The sequence below is a fragment of the Callorhinus ursinus genome, unplaced genomic scaffold (genome assembly GCF_003265705.2).
Source record: "Callorhinus ursinus isolate GAN/ISIS: 27379988/994484 unplaced genomic scaffold, GSC_fseal_2.0 scaffold11, whole genome shotgun sequence".
Lineage (NCBI taxonomy): Eukaryota > Metazoa > Chordata > Mammalia > Carnivora > Otariidae > Callorhinus > Callorhinus ursinus.
Window position 1 is genome coordinate 57,573,018 of NW_027397073.1, and position 20,736 is coordinate 57,593,753.

The 20,736-nt window shown below is 41.4% G+C and overlaps 1 protein-coding gene across 5 annotated transcripts in view; it reads left to right on the forward strand.

Annotated features, from left to right (window-relative positions):
• Window positions 1–20,736, forward strand: part of PTPRM (protein tyrosine phosphatase receptor type M) — an 817,256-nt gene that overhangs the window by 566,687 nt on the left and 229,833 nt on the right. For all 5 annotated transcript variants that reach the window (XM_073898518.1, XM_073898514.1, XM_073898515.1 and 2 more), the window contains one exon: window positions 10,315–10,447. In XM_073898518.1, coding sequence (XP_073754619.1) covers window positions 10,315–10,447 — 133 coding nt within the window. The remainder of the gene's footprint in view (window positions 1–10,314; window positions 10,448–20,736) is intronic.

Sequence of the window (20,736 nt, forward strand, 5' to 3'; positions counted from 1 at the left end):
AGTCCAGAAGGGAAATAGGCCAGGTTCATGGCAATGGGAATGGAGAAGAGATGAAGAAAGTATAGCATATTTTTACTTTTCAAAGATTGAGTAGGGAGGTGAGAACTGACCTAATGTCAGGTAACTCTTCTTCAACCCAAGGATAGAATGAACAAAGGGTAATATATTTAATTTTTATGTGCTGAGGGTCAAAATGCCCTTTATGTACAACCAAAACTCATTTACTTGCTCTGACTTTTGTTGAGTACATGCTACATTCTAGGCACTAAGCATATAGAGAGGAAAAGATGCAGCTTTTCTCTGTAAAAACTTGAGCTCCCATTCTTGTTCAGAAATATTCTGCATACAGACACAGATCATATATGGTCATGATTCTCTCTATAAATGCCTCCTATGTGTTTTAAGAGATTTCATTCAGTGAAGACTTACCAAGTGACCACTGTGTTAAAAGCATTGTGTTAATCACTAGAAGCAAAGGTGGATAAGAAATACTCTTTACTTTTGAAAAGCTCCTGTGGAAGACTATATCAGGGCACCTGCTGGTCTTCTCCTCAGTTAGAGAAATGATCTGAATCCCTTGTCTCTTTTTACATAGTCCTTCTTTTCTCCCCTGTTGGTCATTTGTGTTTCTTTTCTTTGATTCCTTTCCAGCATCTCTACCTTGACCATTGTATTGTGCATGTCATTCCTCTGGTTCATTTCAAAGTCACTGTATGGGCTGTATTTCCAGGCCTTTCTTTTCTGCACTTAGGCCCAGGAAGTCCCATGTCCTCATACATTTATCCTATTCTTCTTTCAGGATTTTAATTTTCCTTATTGCGTTGTTTTGCACTTCTATTGTTTGTTTGTTTTCCTTCTTCTCTTAGGCTCTTCTCTTTACACCTGATCAAGATGTTTTTAAACTTGAGTCTTGTCATTCAGAGTGTTAGCAGTAGTCCCCCGAGTTAGCTGTGTTGGTAGGGACAGTTCCAATGCAAAGTTCCAATGGAGTGCGCTTCCCAGACATGCCTGGACCCAGGGGGTACCTCCCTCACTTCCCCTCTCGCTGTCTTAGGACAAGCTACTTATCCTGATTGCTTCTGCTGCCTTAGTTTCTTCATTTGTAAAATGGTATTGATTACCCCTCGTGGTGAAATATTAACTAAAGTTATGTGAGATAACTGGCACATAAAGTAGGACTTCCAAAAGGTCAGCTTTCTTCCTTCCTACAGAATCTAGTAGTAGCACCTGGGCAATCAGTTGGCATTCCTTAAATTCCTTTACAATTAGGACTCTCTTCCAATCTCTACTTACTGTGGCGACTCATAAAACTAGGGTTTGATTCCATGAGGTTTTGCCTCTTAATTTTGTAAAAGGATCAGAAAGAAATTTGCTAACTGATAAAGTAAGGTATTAATATAGTGGGAGGTGTTTTAAAAATAACAACCCAATTAAATATTTTTCCCATTCTGCCATAGTCTGTGAAAACCTTCCTCATAGATATTTAGGACCAATGAGGTTCTCAAGTGGGATTTTTTTCTTCATATTGTGTAGGGAATCACCAAGGGTGTTACATATAGATCCCTGGGTCCTACCTCAGACCTTTGATCTTGAGTCCCTGGAAAACCTAGTCATCTTCATGTTCCAAAAACTCTCCAAATGTTCTTAAACTCTATGAACGGAGAACCTCTGTTCTAGAAAATATTGAACAGAATGACACAATGAATATAAGTCTTGTTTATTAAAGAACTTCATTGTTTGAGGAAAAGCTGTATGTTTACTAAATGAGTATGGGGGGGTTACATGACCCCACTCTCTCCTAGACCCCAGGACTCCTCATTACATTTCAGAGGGTTACCTTTTGGCCATGTGAACAACATATCACATTTCTGCCTTCAGTTTCCTAGACTCTGTACATTTTTCAAATCTCAGAAATACTGATTCTTCTAGCAAGCATATAGAATTTATTAGGTATACTTACTTCTTGATAAAATAGTGAATGAAAAATTTTAGGCAGCCGCAAAAGCTACAAGGGGTTTTGGCAAATGGCTTCTACTTTGTGCAGGAAGCTGTGGTGATTCTTTCTCCCACAGGAATGATTTTTAAGAGCTAAACATAAGCTAGCCAAATCATAACCCAAGACACAAAGTCTGGAAGGAAATTAGAGGGACAGCAGATTTTTATTTTAATGCCTTTAAAGTTTAGTTTCAAACAAAACTTATTCTTAACAGGCGTAGCCTCAAAAACCATCCACTCACATTCCCTTTATGGATTATTCACTTTGTATGAAAAGTGAACACAGTTGATACCTTATTACTGACAAGTTGTTTCCTCATGTATGACTTGACCATGATTTGAGAAATGCAAATGAAAAAAATAAAGCTCTTTCATCAGAATAGTAACAGCACTAATAATTCTCTTGGAACTTTTAGTGCCCAGATAGTAAGTGATGAGGCTTTGCTAGATCATCTTACCCACAGGGTGTTGGCCACATCAATAAATGAAAGCAGTAACTGTCATGAAATTAGAAAAAAATAAAAAAGTAGATTAATTTTTTAGAGACAGTATATATCAAACAATCCGGTATCTCAGTTTTATATGAGAAATTGTATTTCTGATTATTACTTGTAAGCCGTACATGTTCTGTATGCCCTAGGGTGGAAATTAGGGACAAAGGAAGAGTTATAAATTCAAAAGCATAATCAGGTTACAAATAATACATAAAGTGTGAATGTAGATTATTCCAGAGTAGTTGATTGACTTTGCATTCCAAGGAAGAAAAACAGTGATATGTAATTTAAATGAAAAATCTTGTAGATGTTTCACGATTATGTATAACGTTAAGGCACAGCTGAAAAAACTAAAAACCGACTGCAAGGAATTCTAATTTTCTGTACAACAAGACATGAATGAACTGTCTCATGGTCCTGTTTAAAACCAGGGTGTTGCTATTTTTAAGAAAAAGAAAAGAAATCTACCTCTGCAAAAGGTAAAACAAAACAAAACAAAAAAAACCCCAAACCTATGAAAATTAATTAAAATAGCTTTTGTAGTCCATGAGGTCATAAAAATGCTAGCACAAAGTGGCTGAGGCTTCCTCAGTTGACGCTTTAGAACATCTTTTGGAACCAGAGTGCTGGGAAACACCCTTGAGGAAACCGTCATCTTATGAATGTCCACAGCTGCCATTTTACTTTCTGCTTTTATGTTTCCTCATGTCTCATCGTGTAAGGTGTCTCAGCCTCCTCAGTTTCTCAGTGGTGCCCTCCCATGCTTGCTGTCCCCAACGTTTTTCTCTCCTTTGCCTCCAAATACCAAGAGGGGTATTTTGGTGTTCGGTTTGCCACTGAAACCGTTTGTGTGTGGTGGGAATGAAGCATTTTGTTGCTTAGATTCAGTTCAACCTAAACACACATTTTCCCTGGCAGGAGGCCAGCCATGTACTTCCGTAAATGGCACCAGCATCCAGCTAGCGCTGGGCATCTGAGACCTGAGCGCCCCTATGTGCAGCCGGTGGGGTGCCTTCTGTGAGCCCCTTGTGCTCACCTTTCAGTTCCACTCACCCCTTTAGATCAGATATTGAGGCTCCAGGCTCAGGTGAGGCAGTAGCCTTCCCAGTGGCCCCCAAATGCCTGGCCCCTCCTTCCCCCCCGTGAGCCTGTACTTACTCCTCTCCAGGCACAGCTCTGTTACCTTCTGCAGCTCCTTGTTTCTTATATTCAGTACAGGCTGTTCTAGCTGCTAAGCAAAGCCAGGAAGCAAACCATAAAGCCTCAGTTTCCCAAGCCTCTCCTCCACTACTCCCTGGCCTGCAGCCCAGCTAAAGGAGTATCTGATCGCAGAGATGTCTTTGTGCTCTCTACCTCTCCGTCTTGGCTTATGAGGCATCCTTTTTTGGAATCCTCCCCGTCCTTCAAGCCCATTCATATTACACCTGCTGGCAAGGAGCCTTTCCAAGCCTCCCTGTCCACTGTCCCCACATTGGGTTCTAGAGCTCACCCATGGCACTTCACGTGGCTTCTGGTGTTGTGCCCTGAAAGATGAGGTGCCAGTCTTCTTTCTCATCTCGAATTCCCCTACAGATATAATTACAGCACTTTGAACATAAAAGGTACTCAGTAAGGAGTTGTGACTTTGAAGATTATGAAAACCAAGATTAGCATTAGCACATGAGTAGGATTGCTCAAGCAAGTGTCCATTCCAGAAATGTCCCCACCCTTAGTTCCTGACCACTTTTCACACCCCTCCCCACCTTTGGGATGTAACTCCGAGCATTGTCATCCTCTGCCTTTTTCTCCTCCTCTTCCTCTTCTTCATCCTAGTTATGAGGAGTGAGGAGGGGGCCCCAGAGCTCTGCGCTCCTGGATAAACCCACAGCCCCTACCCCAACCCTCACATCTCACCATCACAGTCTGCCTTGAGACCATCAGGATTCATTGCATTCTGCCTTTCTTGGCCAGCCCAGGTATCTAGCTTTCCCTGCTCCCCCTAGACCTTCACCCCTGTACCATGCAGTGCATCCCTATCTCCTTCCTCTCCCTGCTATTCAGAAGCCTCTGTGTCTTCTGGGACTCAAGGTTTGTCACCGCTCAATCCCATATATCCACAGCCTCGCCTGTTCTCCTTCCCACTGTTACCAGCAACTATTTCAAAACTTCTCCTCTCTCCCCAGATTACCCTCACCTCCTCCCTCGTGCACAGTCACACGTGCCCATCTTGCTTCCTCTGTCACTGGGTAAATGAAGCAGTCAGAAGAGTCCAGTTAAATGTTCTACCATGAGACCCCCCCCCACCCATCTGCTCACCGTCAGGCCTCTGTGCTTGGCATCTCCTGTTCCTCTGAGCGAAGCGTCTGTCCTGTGGCTGAAGGCAGCCCCTCCCTGAGCACTGGGGCCCATCCCTTCCCGGCCCTCCAGCAGTCCAGCAGTCTTCCTTTCTCTGCTGCCTCATCAAAATTTCTGTTGGGTCATAAGCATTAGCATTCAAAAATGCTGTACATCAAAAACTAATGATGTAATGTATGGTGCTTAACATAATAATAATCGAAAAAATGCTGTACATTCTTCCATCTTCAAAACAAACAAACCAACCAACTTAACTTGATCCCTACATTCTCCTCTGGCTCGTCCACACTGATGCTTCCTCTCTCTATATTCTCACTGACCCCCTCTTCCTTGCTGCTCTTCCTCCTTTATCCATTGTCTGTTCCTTTTCATCTCCATTACCGGTTCCTCCTTATGACCACCCTCCCCAGTCGCCTCCTAAGTGCCCTCGTGCCGTCTCATGGCTTTAAATACCATCTTTTTGCTGACAGCTCCCCCATTTGTGACCTTGATTTACCTAGATCTCTCCCCTTTATTTCCAGCCACCTACCTGATGTCTCCTTTGGATGGCTAATATCTCAAAACTAGCCCCAAACCAAACTCCTCATTTCCCCACCTACCTCTCCGCACTTCCGCACTGCTCCTCTCGCTTCTCCACATTCCAGTTGAGGGCCATCCATCTTCCTCCGGCTGGAAGGCTGGGTGTTGTACCAGCACCTCTCCTTCCCACACAGGGGCAAATGCTGGCGGCTCAGCTGTCAAGACATATCTCAAGGCTCACCTCTTCTTACCACCTCCACTGCTGTAGTCTTACTCCAAACCGTCTTAATCTCTTGCGTGGATTATTTATAATAGCCTCATAACTGATATTCCTGTCTCCACCATTGACCCACTGTGGTCTATTCTAAACACCACTGCCAGTGTGACCCGGAAACACAAGCCCGATCACGGCACTCCAACACTCAAAATCCTCCCGTAGCTCTCCCATGTGGCGAAAAAGCCAAGTCCTCGCAGTGACCTATGGAGGTGCCCCCAACTCTGACACTGTGCCTCACCGCTTCCCCGCCTCAGTCCACTGCAAGCCCACCTCGGTATTCCACAGCCCCATCTTGTACCTTTTAATCTTTTCTTCCCTTTGCCCAGAATGTACCTCCCTGGGTGTCAGTGGAGCTCTGTCCCTTCCGTCTTTCAGTGATTCCTTCTCCGATCCCGTATCTCCGAGCTGCGTAGCACCTGCCCCACTCGAAGATTCCACCCCGAAGACCAGCACTGATTCACATCCTACTGACAGCATTTGTTTTCGTCTGGGTCTGTCCTTCCCCACAAGAATAGAACTTCCATGAGGACAAAGGTTTTTATTAGACCCATTTGTTCACTGTGCTATTCCTAAAATAGTGCATGGCACCACTGGGGTACTCGATTAGTTCTTGTTGAATAAATGAAGAATATTGCTGATTTTCTTCCACATTCAAGGAGAAAGCCAAGCACTAGTCACCATTACTCGGACATTGTGGGCTGCCAAACTGCCCCTGGGCTACTCCTAATGTTCACTTTTCCTGTTAGGAAGGCTTCCTGTGTGACTAACATAACAGAATAAAATTAAATTAAATTCAAAAAAAAAAAAAAAAAAGGAAGGCTTCCTGTTTTCTCAAGGTGAGGCAGTCGTGGTGCTGGGGCCGCTATGGTCAGTGGCCCCAGGCAGCAGTGATGCCTTTTGTGGCCTCCTGGGCTTGCGTCCTTGGGTCTTCTGGAAAAATTTCTGCAGCCAGTTCAGTAGTCAAAATTGGGCCCAAACCTCAAACCAGTGGCTGAGTACATCATGTTCTCGGCCTGGCGTGTGCTGTTATATAATTTAACATCAAACACTGGGCCAAGACTCATGTTTTCGGCTAAGTTGAAAACCAACCAAGTAAGGCATTGGAAAAAATCATTCCTTTTCCTTTGAGATTTTTCACACGAGATGTTTTATCTGTAACCTTACCTAATGCAAGTTCACTGGAATACCACCCTTTTTAATCTTCTTGGCCATTAAACAAAACAAAACGCCCAAAGCCATCAGTAGGAATCAGTAGAGGGGGCATCTGTGAGGATTATATGCTACAATTTCGGCAGCCTGTCACTCTCCATCTATGAAATATTTAGCTTATTCATCATTTTAACGAATGTGTTCAAGTCTAGATAATGCCCCCTATTAAATGCACACATTTGAATGTATTCCCTTTAAAAGGATCTAAACATGCAGTAAACTCTAAACAGAATGCACAGAAGAGGGGGAAAAAATGCCTTTCCCCGAAGAATTCGAATTTATACCAAAAAAAAGGAGTAAAAGTTCGTACCATTAGAAACCTGTCAAGAAAATAACAAGACAGAAGGGAAAATATTATGAAAACAACTCTTTTGTGAAGGAGTTTGTAAATTATACTGTTAAATTCATAGATTTGGGTGAGGGGGGAGGAAACAACAAGCTATCAGTTGCAACCACATTCTGTCACAAATTATTGTCTGTCCCAGGCTGACTGACAGCTCACAACCACATGTTTCCAAAAAAAAGTGGAGAAAAGAGCATCCTGTGGAAAGCGGTCGTAAAGATACCTGTTTCGGGAAACGCTGGAGGGGCAGGGCAGGCAGACAAAGGCAGGAATGGCAGGTGCCCAGAGTGAACTTGGAATTAATGACGCACACCTACCTCCCTGAGATTAGCTCATTGGGGTGACTTATTCCCTCCCAACTTGTGTTTGCGTTGATTCTTGCTTCCCGGATCAGTCCTAAACCCGGACATTCCAAACAACCCCTTCGTCTTGGCGCTGTCACCGTGGTCTGGTGGCCTTGCCCCACGGCAGGCAAAAGGAGGGTCGCTCGCCGCCAGCTCAACCCTCCTCTCCTTTTCTGAGTTGCTCTTCCATTCTGCACGATTGCCACCGTAATCATTCTGCACGATTGCCACCGTAATCACATTGCAACTGTGTCCTGCAGAGATAGAACATTTCATTTTCTTGACCTGCAATGTGAAATGAGTTAAAAGTAAGTGCTAAAGAATGATAATACTGAGCTTATGCCGGCTGCATAACAATGGATTTGTCTTCTTCCCGAAGAAAATGAAAGGCTCCGAGGGGGTCTCTTTTCCTGATGCAAAGATGCGTAGAGTATTCACCAGTTCTCATGGAGCCTGGGCAAAATTTTGGCTAAAGTGAAATACAACCAGTTGTTTAGTTAATAGAAGCAAACGTGACTATTAACAAGAAATATTCTCCCTTCCTGAGGGTTTATGATGTCTGAGTTGTGTCTGTGTTGTTTTTTATATTTCAGTATTTTAGGCTAAGTAAAGTCTATATTTCTTTCCCAACTGTTGTACTTACTGGCCTAATTTAGTTACAAGGAAACTCAGTGAACCAGTTATTTAGAAAATATATTTGGACCACTTGAAATCTAGTAACTGGTGAGATCAATCGAATGGCTCCCAATATGCCAACATTTGGAAGAATAAAACCAATTTCATTTTATTTTTTTTAAAGGTAAGTTTTTTTAATTGAACAAAAGAAATCGAAATTGGAAAATATTGCCCCCTTTTTCACTTTTGTGAATTTTAAATGTTTATTTTTATATGGATTTTTTAAAAATTCTCATCCTTTTGTAACATTTTATCTTTAAATCTCTCTTAGCAATTTATTTAATGAATCAACATCCTGTAAATCCACCACTCGGTTGTATGTTCCAGTGGCATATTGGAGTGGTATATGTAAGATGTAATTACACTAAAAAATAGTGAATATTAGCAGTTTCAAGATTTATCTGGATAATTAGTGTGAGGGATATTCATTAAACCAAAGTAGCAGGACATTCTCCTGAAGTTATCAGAAATAAAAATGACCTAAAACAGGTTATGCAGAAGGGTTTGTATTTAATAAGGTATGATTTTTACATCATGACGGCTCTCATTATGATCGTCACTTTGATTGGAATGCACATGTAGATGGAAAGTCATCTTCCGCCTTGTGTGTCTCCCCAGTCTTAACCTTCAACCAGCTTCATCAGTTTGATGACCACAGCTGGGTTCAAGAGGCAGCATCTTACATAAAATCTTAACATGAATCACTTTTGAAAGAAATGTAGTTTATATATGTTTCCAGTGGAAACAGATGGAAAGTGAGAGCTTGACACTCCCTGTTTCCCTGTACTGATTCATCTAAGGATAAGCCCAGTCTGGAATGCACCAGACACAAGGATGGCTAAGTTGTTTCAAGAATCAGGTGAAGTGTGAATGGAAAACCCAACGAAAGGGTAGAAAGGGCTGGTATCAATATTCAATTTTTTTTAAAGATTTTATTTGTTTATTTGACAGTGAGAGAGGGAACACAAGCAGGGGGAGTGGGAGAGGGAGAAGCAGGCTTCTGGTGGAGCAGGGAGCCCGATGCGGGGCTCGATCCCAGGACCCTGGGATCATGACCTGAGCCGAAGGCAGATGTTTCACAATTGAGCCACCCAGGCGCCCCTCAATATTCAATTTTAATTACATTTTTTACCAACAAAACCAAGAAAATTCTAAGGCGAGAAATTTGAACATAAAATTTCTACTTTCAGAATTATCTGTCCTGACCCCTCGTGAGGGTGGTGGCATGATGGATCAGATGCTCAACACCGTCACGTTCTGATTAAAAAGGGTGGAAGCCCTTAAAAAAATGGATTCTGCTTAGCGAATTGAACATTACATTCCTAATATTTTTTCATCCTGAACTCATTTAGCAGAGGAAATGGATATTTCATCAGACATGGATTTGACATTCCATCACATTATACCGTAAACAGGACAAACGGTGTTTTGGAAATGGAAAAGCAAGCGAGCTAAGACGTAGCCACTGGAAGGCTCTGGTTATCTCATTTAAACAGATATTAAATGTGGGTGCCAGTAGTGTGATCATCAGCTGCTTCCCACTTTGTGAGTAAATTGCTTAGAAGGAGTCTTTTGCCTACCAGATGTGACCTAGATTTAGATTTCCAAAGGCAGGGGAAAATCTCTATTGTGTTAAAAAACAATTGCTGGTAAAATGCATGGTAAATGAGCTTATCTCACTTTTCCAGGTGTTTGGGCTAATATGTTATGGAATTACTGCTTCACTTATGAAAAATAATTGAGGAAAATGTTCCAGCAAATCAAATTTGGATAAAGGCTTAGGATAGCTATTGTGTCATTAGCAAGTTTTTAAATGGCAGAAAGAGCAGGGAGCCAATAGAGATAATAAATATAAAAAAGAACTGAGAAGAGTCTCTTAGAAAAGGGTCAGGCATGGGTGTGCTATCCAACTTATGTTATGGTTTCATAAAATATTGAAGAGCAATATGAACAATTACCCTCCTTTCGGTGCATATGAAAGCTGTTGAAAAAAATCAAAAGCTTGTCTGTCTGCTGGCTCTGATAAGTCTTCTTAGTCTGGTAAATGCAGGAAAATTTTTAAAAATGTAACATCTTTATTCTCTTACCCACCGTCTGTCCTTTTTCATTTCCTTCCATTTTCAGGAGCTGCCACCCCGAAACCAGTCCCAGAACCCGAGAAGGAAACAGACCACACAGTCAAAATTGCTGGAGTCATTGCTGGCATCTTGCTGTTCGTTATTATATTCCTTGGAGTTGTGTTAGTAATGAAGAAAAGGTGAGCGCCTAGCTGTTGCCAGAGATGCGGTTCTGTCCCATTGTTTGCCAAGTTGCTTCATGAGTGTGAAAATATTCAAGTTACTGAATTGGTTTTGAAGGCACACCTGTGACTCTGATTGTTGATATTTTTCCTCATTTAGCATTCAAGGTTATGGGACAAAATTTAAAGGAATGACTGTGGTGTTGTATGACTATGCCGAGTTAACATAAGATGACATGTCTTCCCACACATTGGTGCATAAAACTCTGCAGAATCTTTAAAGACATTTACTAATCAGGAAATTTTTAGCACTGATTACTAATGTATTAACACATTTGATGTTCTCAAGGACATGAGAAATAAGACTTCTCCCCTTCTCATTATGATGAAGATAATGGTGATGACCAAATTTATTGAGCCCTTGTTATGTGCAGGCAGACACCATACTAGGGGCTTAATCTGCACAACACCCCATGAGAAAGAGACTCTGAAAAAACAGGCTTGCAGGAACATAGCCCATGGTATGACTAAGGACAAGAATAAAGCACACTGGATGTTGTCAGATTGCTCTGTCTGGTCGAGGGGTGGTTTGGGGGAGGAGAAAACCCAATATGGCTCTAACAAGCAATCCTTGCCTCCCACCCTTGAAAAATATCCAATGCCTTTTGTGTTGTAGAAATGAGTGAAAACTTATTAATGGTACAGTGTTCAATTTATATAAAAATTATCAACATAAAAATATAGATAGTGATAGCTTAATTTTTCCCAAACAGTAATAATACTCCACCTTCATCCTTTTCTCTGTAGTTTAAAAACAATTATAGAGTAGGAGTAGGTCATGGATGCTAGGAGGTGAGGATGGAAAGTTCAGCAGAGTGAGGTCTTGAAGGTCTTGTCTGTCATCTAAGGAGGCTGGACTTGGTCCAAAGATCCACCGATGGCCTTTAAGCAGGTAGTAATGGGATGTCATTCTAATCTTAGAAAGACCACTCTGATATTAGGATTGAGCACAGTGGGGAGGGAAGAGAACTCAGATCAGGAGGAGCAGTTGGATGAAGAGGGGGCAACCTTAGAAATATTGGGAGGTAAGTTTTAGTGGCCATTTGGAGGCAGAAGCCCAGGGAGAAAGAGTAACATAGAAAGAATCTAGTTACTGTCTTGGGCAGCGTAGTCGAGATGTTATCATTCAGAAAATGTGGCATGTGGGAAGTAGAACATATGTGGAGAGTGAAGATGGGAGAGGTAGGCCTTGCATTTTTTCAGTTCGCTGTTCCGTGAAGTTCAGTGGAAACTTCCACTGGGCAGTTGGATGTGCCGGTGCGGACTCGGAATAACACTTTGCACAGACCAAGTCATCGGCCTGTGCTGAGCTGAAGCCCTGGGTTTGGATGAGGTCACTCAGAGTCACTGTACAGGGAGAAGGAAGTCAAGGATGAAGAGAAAACCTTGGGTAACACACTATTTAGGGGGTGAGCTCATATCCAACATGCATCTCTTCTGGCTTTGTCCTTCATCCTATGTTTATTGTTCTACTCAGGCCCCAGGACAAACCATTGCTCTGTCCCCGCTGCGCATGGTACTAATGGACCCCCATCATTTGAGTGCTTCCTTCCCCCCTGTTCTACATCCTCAGTTCCTTTCTTTTTCCACCCATCATTTAATTTCTCTCCTTATTTTTCTTTCCATTTTCTTCTTCTGATGAGAGCTTTTAAGATCTACTCTCTTAGTGGGGCGCCTGGGAGGCTCAGTCAGTCAAGCATCTGCCTTCGTCTCAGATCATGATCCCGGCGTCCCGGGTCGAGTCTCACGTCAGGCTCCTTGCTCTCTGGGGACTCTGCTTCTCCCTCTCCCTGTGCCCCTCCCCACCCCGACTTGTACTCAGTCTGTCTCTATCAAATAAGTAAGTAAAATCTTAAAAAAAAAAATCTACTCTCTTAGCAACTTTCAAACATGCAACACAGTGTTGTTAACTATGGTGACCACGCTGTACATTAGATCCCATGACCTATTAGTCATATAAATGGAAGTCTCTTCATTTTCTCTTCTTTTTTTCTTTTCATTTCACTTCTCTGTAACTTTCTTTTCTTTATCCTTCTTTTCTTCTTCTTTAGCTATTTATCTCTTTAGTTCTTGCCTCCTCCATGTTTCTCTTTTTTTTTATTTCTTCTCTTACTTCTCCATCACCTCTTAGGCATTTTTCTCCTGGATCCTCTGCATTGCTCCCCACCCCAGTGTTTATGCAGATAGCTTACCTTTGCTACCAGTGGTTGGTCCTGTTCTTTTTTAATATTGCTCAGTATAAATCTGAAGCAACACTAGGCCTTTCCATGCCTGGATATTCAAACTAAACATTTTTTTAAAATTGTATTTTATTATGTTTTGTTAATCACCATACATTATTACATCATTAGTTTTTGATGTAGTGTTCCATGGTTCATTGTTTGCATATAACACCCAGGGCTCCATTCAATATGTGCCCTCTTTAATACCCATCACCAGGCTAACCCATCCCCCCACACCCTTCCAAACTAAACATTTTGAGGAGATTTATTTTTAGTTAAGGGGATATATTGGATTTTTGTGTCATCTGGCAAACTCTCTATGAGGAATAGCCTGAGACTACTAATCCAGTTGCCCTTGTGACCTTAGCTAAATGTCATTTCATCCTCCAAGGGTCTATTTCTGCTGGATTAATTCATTATTCTACCTAGGTCTCTCAGGTAGTCATGGAGGTTATGTTATAAATTATGCATTTGAAGAGCTTACCTCTGGTAACATATGGTCTTGATACAATATTAGACTAAATACCAATAGCTCATATCAAATTTACATTATTTACTTACTATTTACCAGGTACTAATCTGAAAAAGGTTGTTTTCACAGCATGTACCACTTTTGTATTTGCTTTTTCTGAAATACAGAATATGCTCTCTGGAAGGTAAATTTACCAATATGTCATGCCTATAAATACAAAACTTATAAAATTTAGACCTGAACAGTCATGTGGTATAAACTTTCATATTCAATAGGCATTCTTAAAAATTCTAATTATTTGGTGTTTTCTCCAAAATTTTAGTCTAAATTTTAAAAACTGTATTCTTAAATCATTAAAGCATGATATTAATCATAAGTTGCAGGAGTATCTTTGATATGTAATAAGCCACATTGTTTGGTTAGAAGAACACTGAATTGATTTTTTTATTGAGGACTGCCATATAACATTACAGAAGTTTCAGGCATACAACATTATGATTCAGTATTTGTATATATTGTAAACTGATCACCACAATGAATTTAGTTACACCCCTCACCACCTTTTGACCCCCTGCCCCCACTTTACCCACCTCCCACCACCCCCAGAAGAACACCAACTTTGGATTTGGAATTCCTAGACCTGTGTTTTAACTACGTTTGTGATTCTGAACTTCTCTGGGCCTTAGTGTCCTCATTTGTAAATTGAGAAAATTATACTGGATGATCTCTAAAGTCCCCCCCCACTTCCAAAATACCGTGTTTTCTCTATGCCTCAGCCTCTGTTGACATTGTATATGTGCTATTCTAGAAGTACCGTGGGCAACTCATTGCTGTATTTCATTATTTGAACAAAGCCTGTAGTTCTTCCAAAGGCTGTCATGGTTCAGTTGGCTCAAGTCTAGAGGTGTGACTCGGTGAACTGCTTATCTTTTAGCCCGGTTTCCCACAGTCAGACAAGAGGGAAAGGAGGGAGCGGGGAGGAAAATGAAAACAGGGAGGGGGAGAGAGGGAAGGAAAGAACTGCCCCAGGTGTGGGGTTCAGTATGTCATTAGTCGTTTTTGCTGGTTAAAGCCTGATGCTAATCGGATTCCGGTTCCATTCCTGCACGGGCTAGTTAGCTCCCGATGCTTCTGCCCATGGCGCTCAGTGTCAGCCAAGGCCACTATGTGCCATTGGTCATAAAGACAGATGGGGCCCAGGAGAAAGTGTGGTGGAACACGCTCATCAGTATTTCTGGAAATACAATGGGTAGGCTGTCAGCATGCCAGGCCAGATGGCCCTGAGCTCCTAGGAGTCGGTTGGGGGGGGGGGGGACAGCACAGTTAACTGGGAGGCTTTGCCAATTATTAGCTTAGCTAAGATCATGTTGCTTTCTGAAGGACTGGCCTTCTATAAAAAGTAGTCGCTTAAGGTAGGCCACCAGTAGGATAGGTAAAATCTGTTCAACTCATGCTAACTCATGGAGTTCATTTACATCGAGGCAATAATGACTAAAAGCAGAGACAGCTATCAGTTTTATTTGGCTATAATGTTTTATAAACCTATCACAAATGAATGACTAGTTGTTAATTTATTGATGAATATTAATCCACTTGAGCTTGCTTGGACTAATATAATATGAAACTACCTTTTCCTTAAAAACTGTTATAAAACCTTTACATTTACATTTATTTTTATTTTATCTGATAAGGAAAGCTATTTCTTACTGTTTTCTCTTTCCCCAAAATGTGTGTTCTTTTGAGAGTGCAGTGTTTTGATGCAGCAAATGTTAAGAAAGGCTATAAGATGGATGTGAAATTAAAGTTTCATAGAGTTATATGACAATATACAGTTGACTCTTGAACAATGTGGTGGTGAGGGCACTTGATCCCCCATCACGCAAACATCCAAGTATAAGGGCTCTCCCAAAACTCAGCTGCTGATAGCCTACTGGCAGTTGATAACATAGTCAATTAACATATTTTCTATGTTGTATGTTTTATATACTATATTCTTACAATAAAGTAAGCTAGAGAAAAGAATGTTACTAAGAAAATCATAATACATTTATGCTACTCTACTGTATTGGAAAAAAAAGTGTATAAGTGGACCCACACAATTCAAACCTGTGCTGTTCAAGGGTCACTTGTATTCTCAAAATTAACATATAATAAATTGAGCAGGAGATACTTAGTGTTTTATCATTTTTTCATCCATGTATAATTAAATATATTCATGAAAATGAAAATACCTGCATTTTCAACATTTTTCATAGGGAATAATTTATCTCAATAACATGTTTGACAGAATTTAGCATACAAGCACCATCAATTTTACCCTGATTAATTATATTTACTATTGTTTCTAAAATTGTTATAGATCTTTTAGAAATTTGAGGACATTTGTGTTTTTTTTATTTTTATTGTTATGTTAATCACCATACATTACATCATTAGTTTTTGATTAGGACATTTGTATTAATTACAATAATCCTGTTTCAGCTATTGTGGAAAATAGAAATTAGAGAAGTTGGGACTATATGAAAATAATTAAAGAGATATGCATTCTTGGTCAAAATAGCAAATGTTAGCTATTCAACTACATGAACACCTGTAAGGTAAATGTCACTATTTTAATCCTGAAGCACTGTACCTCTACCTCCTTTCCAGAACATATTTTAACAAGTGTACATTTTGCAAATGGAGCACATGTCATTAAATATTTAGAACCTATTATATTATATTTTTTTATTATGTTATGTTTATCACCATACATTGCATCATTAGTTTTTGATGTAGTGTTCCATGATTCATTGTGTATAACACCCAGTGCTCCGTGCAGAACATGCCCTCTTTAATACCCATCACCAGGCTAACCCATCCCCCCCACCCCTCCCCTCTAGAACCCTCAGTTTGTTTTTCAGAGTCCATAGTCTCTCATGGTTCATCTCCCCCTCCAATTTCCCCCCCTTCAATCTTCCCCTCCTGCTATCTTCTTCTTTTTTATTTTTTTTAAACATATAATGTATTTGTTTCAGGGGTACAGATCTGTGATTCAACAGTCTTGGACAATTTACAGCGCTCACCATAGCACATACCCTCCCCAATGTCTATCACCCAGCCACCCCATCCCTCCCACCCCCCACCACTCCAGCAACCCTCAGTTTGTTTCCTGAGATTAAGAATTCCTCATATCAGAAGATAGCAGGAGAGGAAGAATGAAGGGGAGTAAGTCAGAGGGGGAGACGAACCAGGAGAGATGATGGACTCTGAAAAACAAACTGAGGTTTCTAGAGGGGAGGAGGGTAGGGGGATGGGTTAGCCTGGTGTTGGGTATTAAAGAGGGCACATTCTGCGTGGAGCACTGGGTGTTATGAACAAACAATGAATCATGGAACACTACACCAAAACAAATGATGTAATATATGGTGATTAACATAACAATAAAAAATTAAAAAAAAAGAATTCCTCATATCAGTGAGGTCATATGATACATGTCTCTGATTGACTTATTTCGCTCAGCATAACACCCTCCAGTTCCATCCATGTCATTGCAAATGGCAATATTTCATTCCTTTTGATGGCTGCATAATATTCCATTGTATATATATACACCACTCTTCTTTATCCATTCATCTGTCGATAGACGTCTTGGCTCTTTCCACAGTTTGGCTATTGTGGACATTGCTGCTATAAACATCGGGGTGCACCTACCCCTTCGGATCCCTACATTTGTATCTTTGGGGTAAATACCCAGTAGTGCAATTGCTGGATCATATGGTAGCTCTATTTTCAACTTTTTGAGGAACCTCCCTACTGTTTTCCAGAGTGGCTGCACCAACTTGCATTCCCACCAACAGTGTAGGAGGGTTCCCCTTTCTCCGCATCACAGGCAGCAACCTCTTCGACCTCAGCCGCAGCAACTTCTTCCTAGAAACATCACCAAAGGCAAGGGAAGCAAGGGCAAAAATGAACTATTGGGACTTCATCAAGATAAAAAGCTTTTGCACAGCAAAGGATACAGTCAATAGAACCTATTCTATTATATTTAAACAATACTGATACCGAGAGAAAAATCTCAATAAAAATAGGAAGTATTTCTGAAGACATCATGAATCAAAAAAGATAAGAGAGAAAATTTGATAAAAGCCCAATTCTCAAAGAGATGCCTGTAGCATGTGGCTGGAGGCAAGTTGGCATTCTCTATAGTTCTTCTGCTATACTTGTTTACATATGCGATAGGAAGTTTTTTCCACTATAGCTCCATGTGAGCTGTATGTGGAAAATGTCTTAAGTCTCGATGCTTTCTTCAGTCTTGTTTCAAAATCACATTTTCTCAGACCACGTTGAGATAGTCATATGTGGATATTTCTTTGTGATTATTATTTAGAATATGTGTACTTGATAGGCAGCTATATAAATACGCAGATGCTGAGATTTTTCTGCTCTAGCACATGCTTTGGCATGCATGAAACCAGATAGCTCGGTACACAAATAAGTATGGATATGTCATCCTTATCTATCAATCAGCTGATGTCCTTCAGTTTTCTAGATGGTAACTGGATGGTTTGTGGTAGAGAGAGAAGTTAAACAAACTGAGGCCTCCTCTAACCCAGACTTTATGTGATTATCCTAATAGCTCCTATATTAGCCGCTATTTCTGGACTCAACCTAATGGTTTGACTGTGGTCTCTTATGTTCTATTAAGGGTTCTTTGGGAGCTGTTTATACAGAAGATTTTATCTTAAACAGGAAGATGTGGAACACAGGCACCAAGTTTTTATTTTATAGGAGGAAAATGTCAAGAGAATGGTAAGGGGCAGCCACCTGAGATTTAGAATCTTACAGACCTGGTTTGAATCCCAGCTCCTAGTTGGTAGCAGAGTAAATGTGGATGATTTGCTTACCCTCTCTGAACTCAGGTTGCAGTGGGAAATGTGGTGATGAGGCTACTGTGTACTTCAGAGGGGGCCACAAAGATTAAGTAAGATAACTCGTACACACAGCTGGTGCTTGATAAATAATAGCGTAGAGGCCCAGAAGTTTGGAAAGTTGTTCAAGGTAACATAGGTTACAGGGCAAAACCTAGCATAAGTCAAGTGTGTCTGATTGTTAACCACTCACTCCACCACTTAACGGCCAACAGCACTAAACTCAGAGATGCCTCTTGCTCTGTTAAAACTCACGTGCTGTCTGGATCCGTTAGCTGGAGACAGCATAGTAATCAGCATGCGCAGTTTACCATTGCTGTAAGTCTGCAAACACTGGAAACTCTGCTGTCATGTTTTAGTCTTCTTTTTGAGCCATCACTGGAAGATAGCTAAATAAAAGCTTTTTCCACTTCCGCCTTTACAGAAGTGTTTTGTAAATCCTTTTAAGGACGTGTATTTCATGTCATTTCTTCAGCCGTTATGTTTACTTTGGATAGCTCACAAAGTGAGGGTGTTGTATCCTTGTCTGGTGTAGTGACTGACAGAACTGTGTTACGTTTGACAGTGAGCCGCGAAGCAAGGGGGTGTTTTACCCCAGCCTTTCCTGCTCGGAGACACACTCTAGAGTCTGGGAGTGGCGTGCAGGTACCAGCAGTCCCTAGAGACAGTTGCCTGGGTGTACTCCTTGGCTCTGTGGCTTACAAGCTGCGTGACCGTGGGCAAGATGCTTGGCTTTGTGTCCCTCAGTCTCCACAGGTATATATACCAAGGGCATAATAATAGTACTTACCTCGTAAGAATGTTAGAAGAAGAAAACGAGTTCTTACCATCAAAGTGCTAGCCCCAATAAATATTAACTATATTAATAATATACATAATCTGCTACTTTAGATTATGACCTGTAGCTGACTCTAGGTTCATTGCCCGTGCGTGCATGCTTCAGAGTTCTTGTTTTCATACTGAAGAGACGAGCAAGGACAAGGGGCTTGTTTCTCCTTTAAAGGGAGTCCACCTCTCCTTTGCCTGTGGAGAACATGGGTCTTTAATCATCAAGGTAGCAAGGAAGACAGCTACCGGGAGTAAGATAGCTCACTGTCCCTGTAGCTGGAAGCCAGGCTTTGATGGCACGAGGGAAAACCACTCTTGGGCCAGATACCCAGCAGTGAGTTTTCTGCTCAGGCCCCTGCTCAGTCAAGAGGGCTGGAATATGGCTTAGAGAGAACTAAGCCAAAGTCTTGGGACATCAATACTACCACTCTTGGGGATTTCTCTCTAAGCCCCCAATTCTTCTGAGTGGTCATGGTCTTGGCATTCAATGCAAATACTTTGTGTATCCAAACCTGTGAGACCCAGACCCAGTAAGGGGCCGCGGGGTCTGCCTCTGGAGTCAGCCCCAAAGGCCAGCATCACTCTCCTCGGTGTGCTGAATAGTGTCATGCATGTGTTTGGACTCCTTGCACCTGCCCTAGATCCTGCTCAGCCAACTGTCTCAATTCCCAGAGGTCAGGGTCACCCTCCAGAGCCATTCTTGTCTTAGGCACTGGGCACAGGCCCTGAACCTGCACACATTGAGTAGGGTGCCTACCAGACATCTCAGGGGACAATTGTTCTGCTGGTTGGTAATTTTGATGCCTGTAACTTTCCCACACAACCCATTTTTATCCTATATCTGGTCTCTCTTACCTCTGAAGCTCAAGTCTGACGGTACCTAGAAGGGGGTTAAGAAGGGGTTGCACATTTACCACTAAAACTGACCATTCTCCACAGCTGATGTCCCCAGATGATGTGCGTGGATGCTCCCAGTTCAGTCCCATCCAGGCTGTCTGTGTTCTGTAGGGGGCGTATGTCACCATTCATGTTGACATGACTTCACTGTCTGGTTTGTAGAGTGGGAAGTTCCCAGGACTTGAAAACTGAGGATGACTTTAAACCTGTCATCTTGATTAGGAATTCAAACTTAACAGGATCACTCCTTCAATTCTTTCTGGTTTTGTTTTGTATCGATGAGTGAGACAGTAATGAAAAATACACAGAGTATAAGAGAAATATACATACATATATATGTAATAATATATGTATATATTCTTTGGTCAAGATTCCTGATCCCTGTTCTCTAACATAAATCTAAATTTCTTTTTACCAAGAAAAGGAGTTCTATCTGGAATCTTTGACTTAGGTTCATTTGTAGGAAATTATATAAAGTTAAATTTTAAAGAGAATAGAGAGGGACTACTGAGTTAATGAGGAAAGGAATACTTCTCTCTCTCTCTCTCTCTGGCAGACCTCACATTACAGATGCAAACAGTGTATGGAGGTGAATAGGAAAAAGCGTGGTTTTGCCCAGTGCCCTCACAATATGTCTTTTAAGGCGCCCAGGGCTTCCCCAGACCCATTGGAGGCAGTTTTTGTTGCTGTTATTCTCATATGTGCTGTTTCCCCATCAGCACTGCTGTGGGAGAAATAAAGTGAAGCTATTTTTATGGGCTGTACTGCAACAAGCAAAACGTGACTTGCTTATTAAATTCAACATATTTCTATTTGTTTGTGAACACAACACAAAGCAGAAAATTGGCAAAAAATGCAGCCCTGGTTGTATCTAAGAATGGCCCGTTTGCTCGCGCAGGCACATGTGCAAGCGTGAAC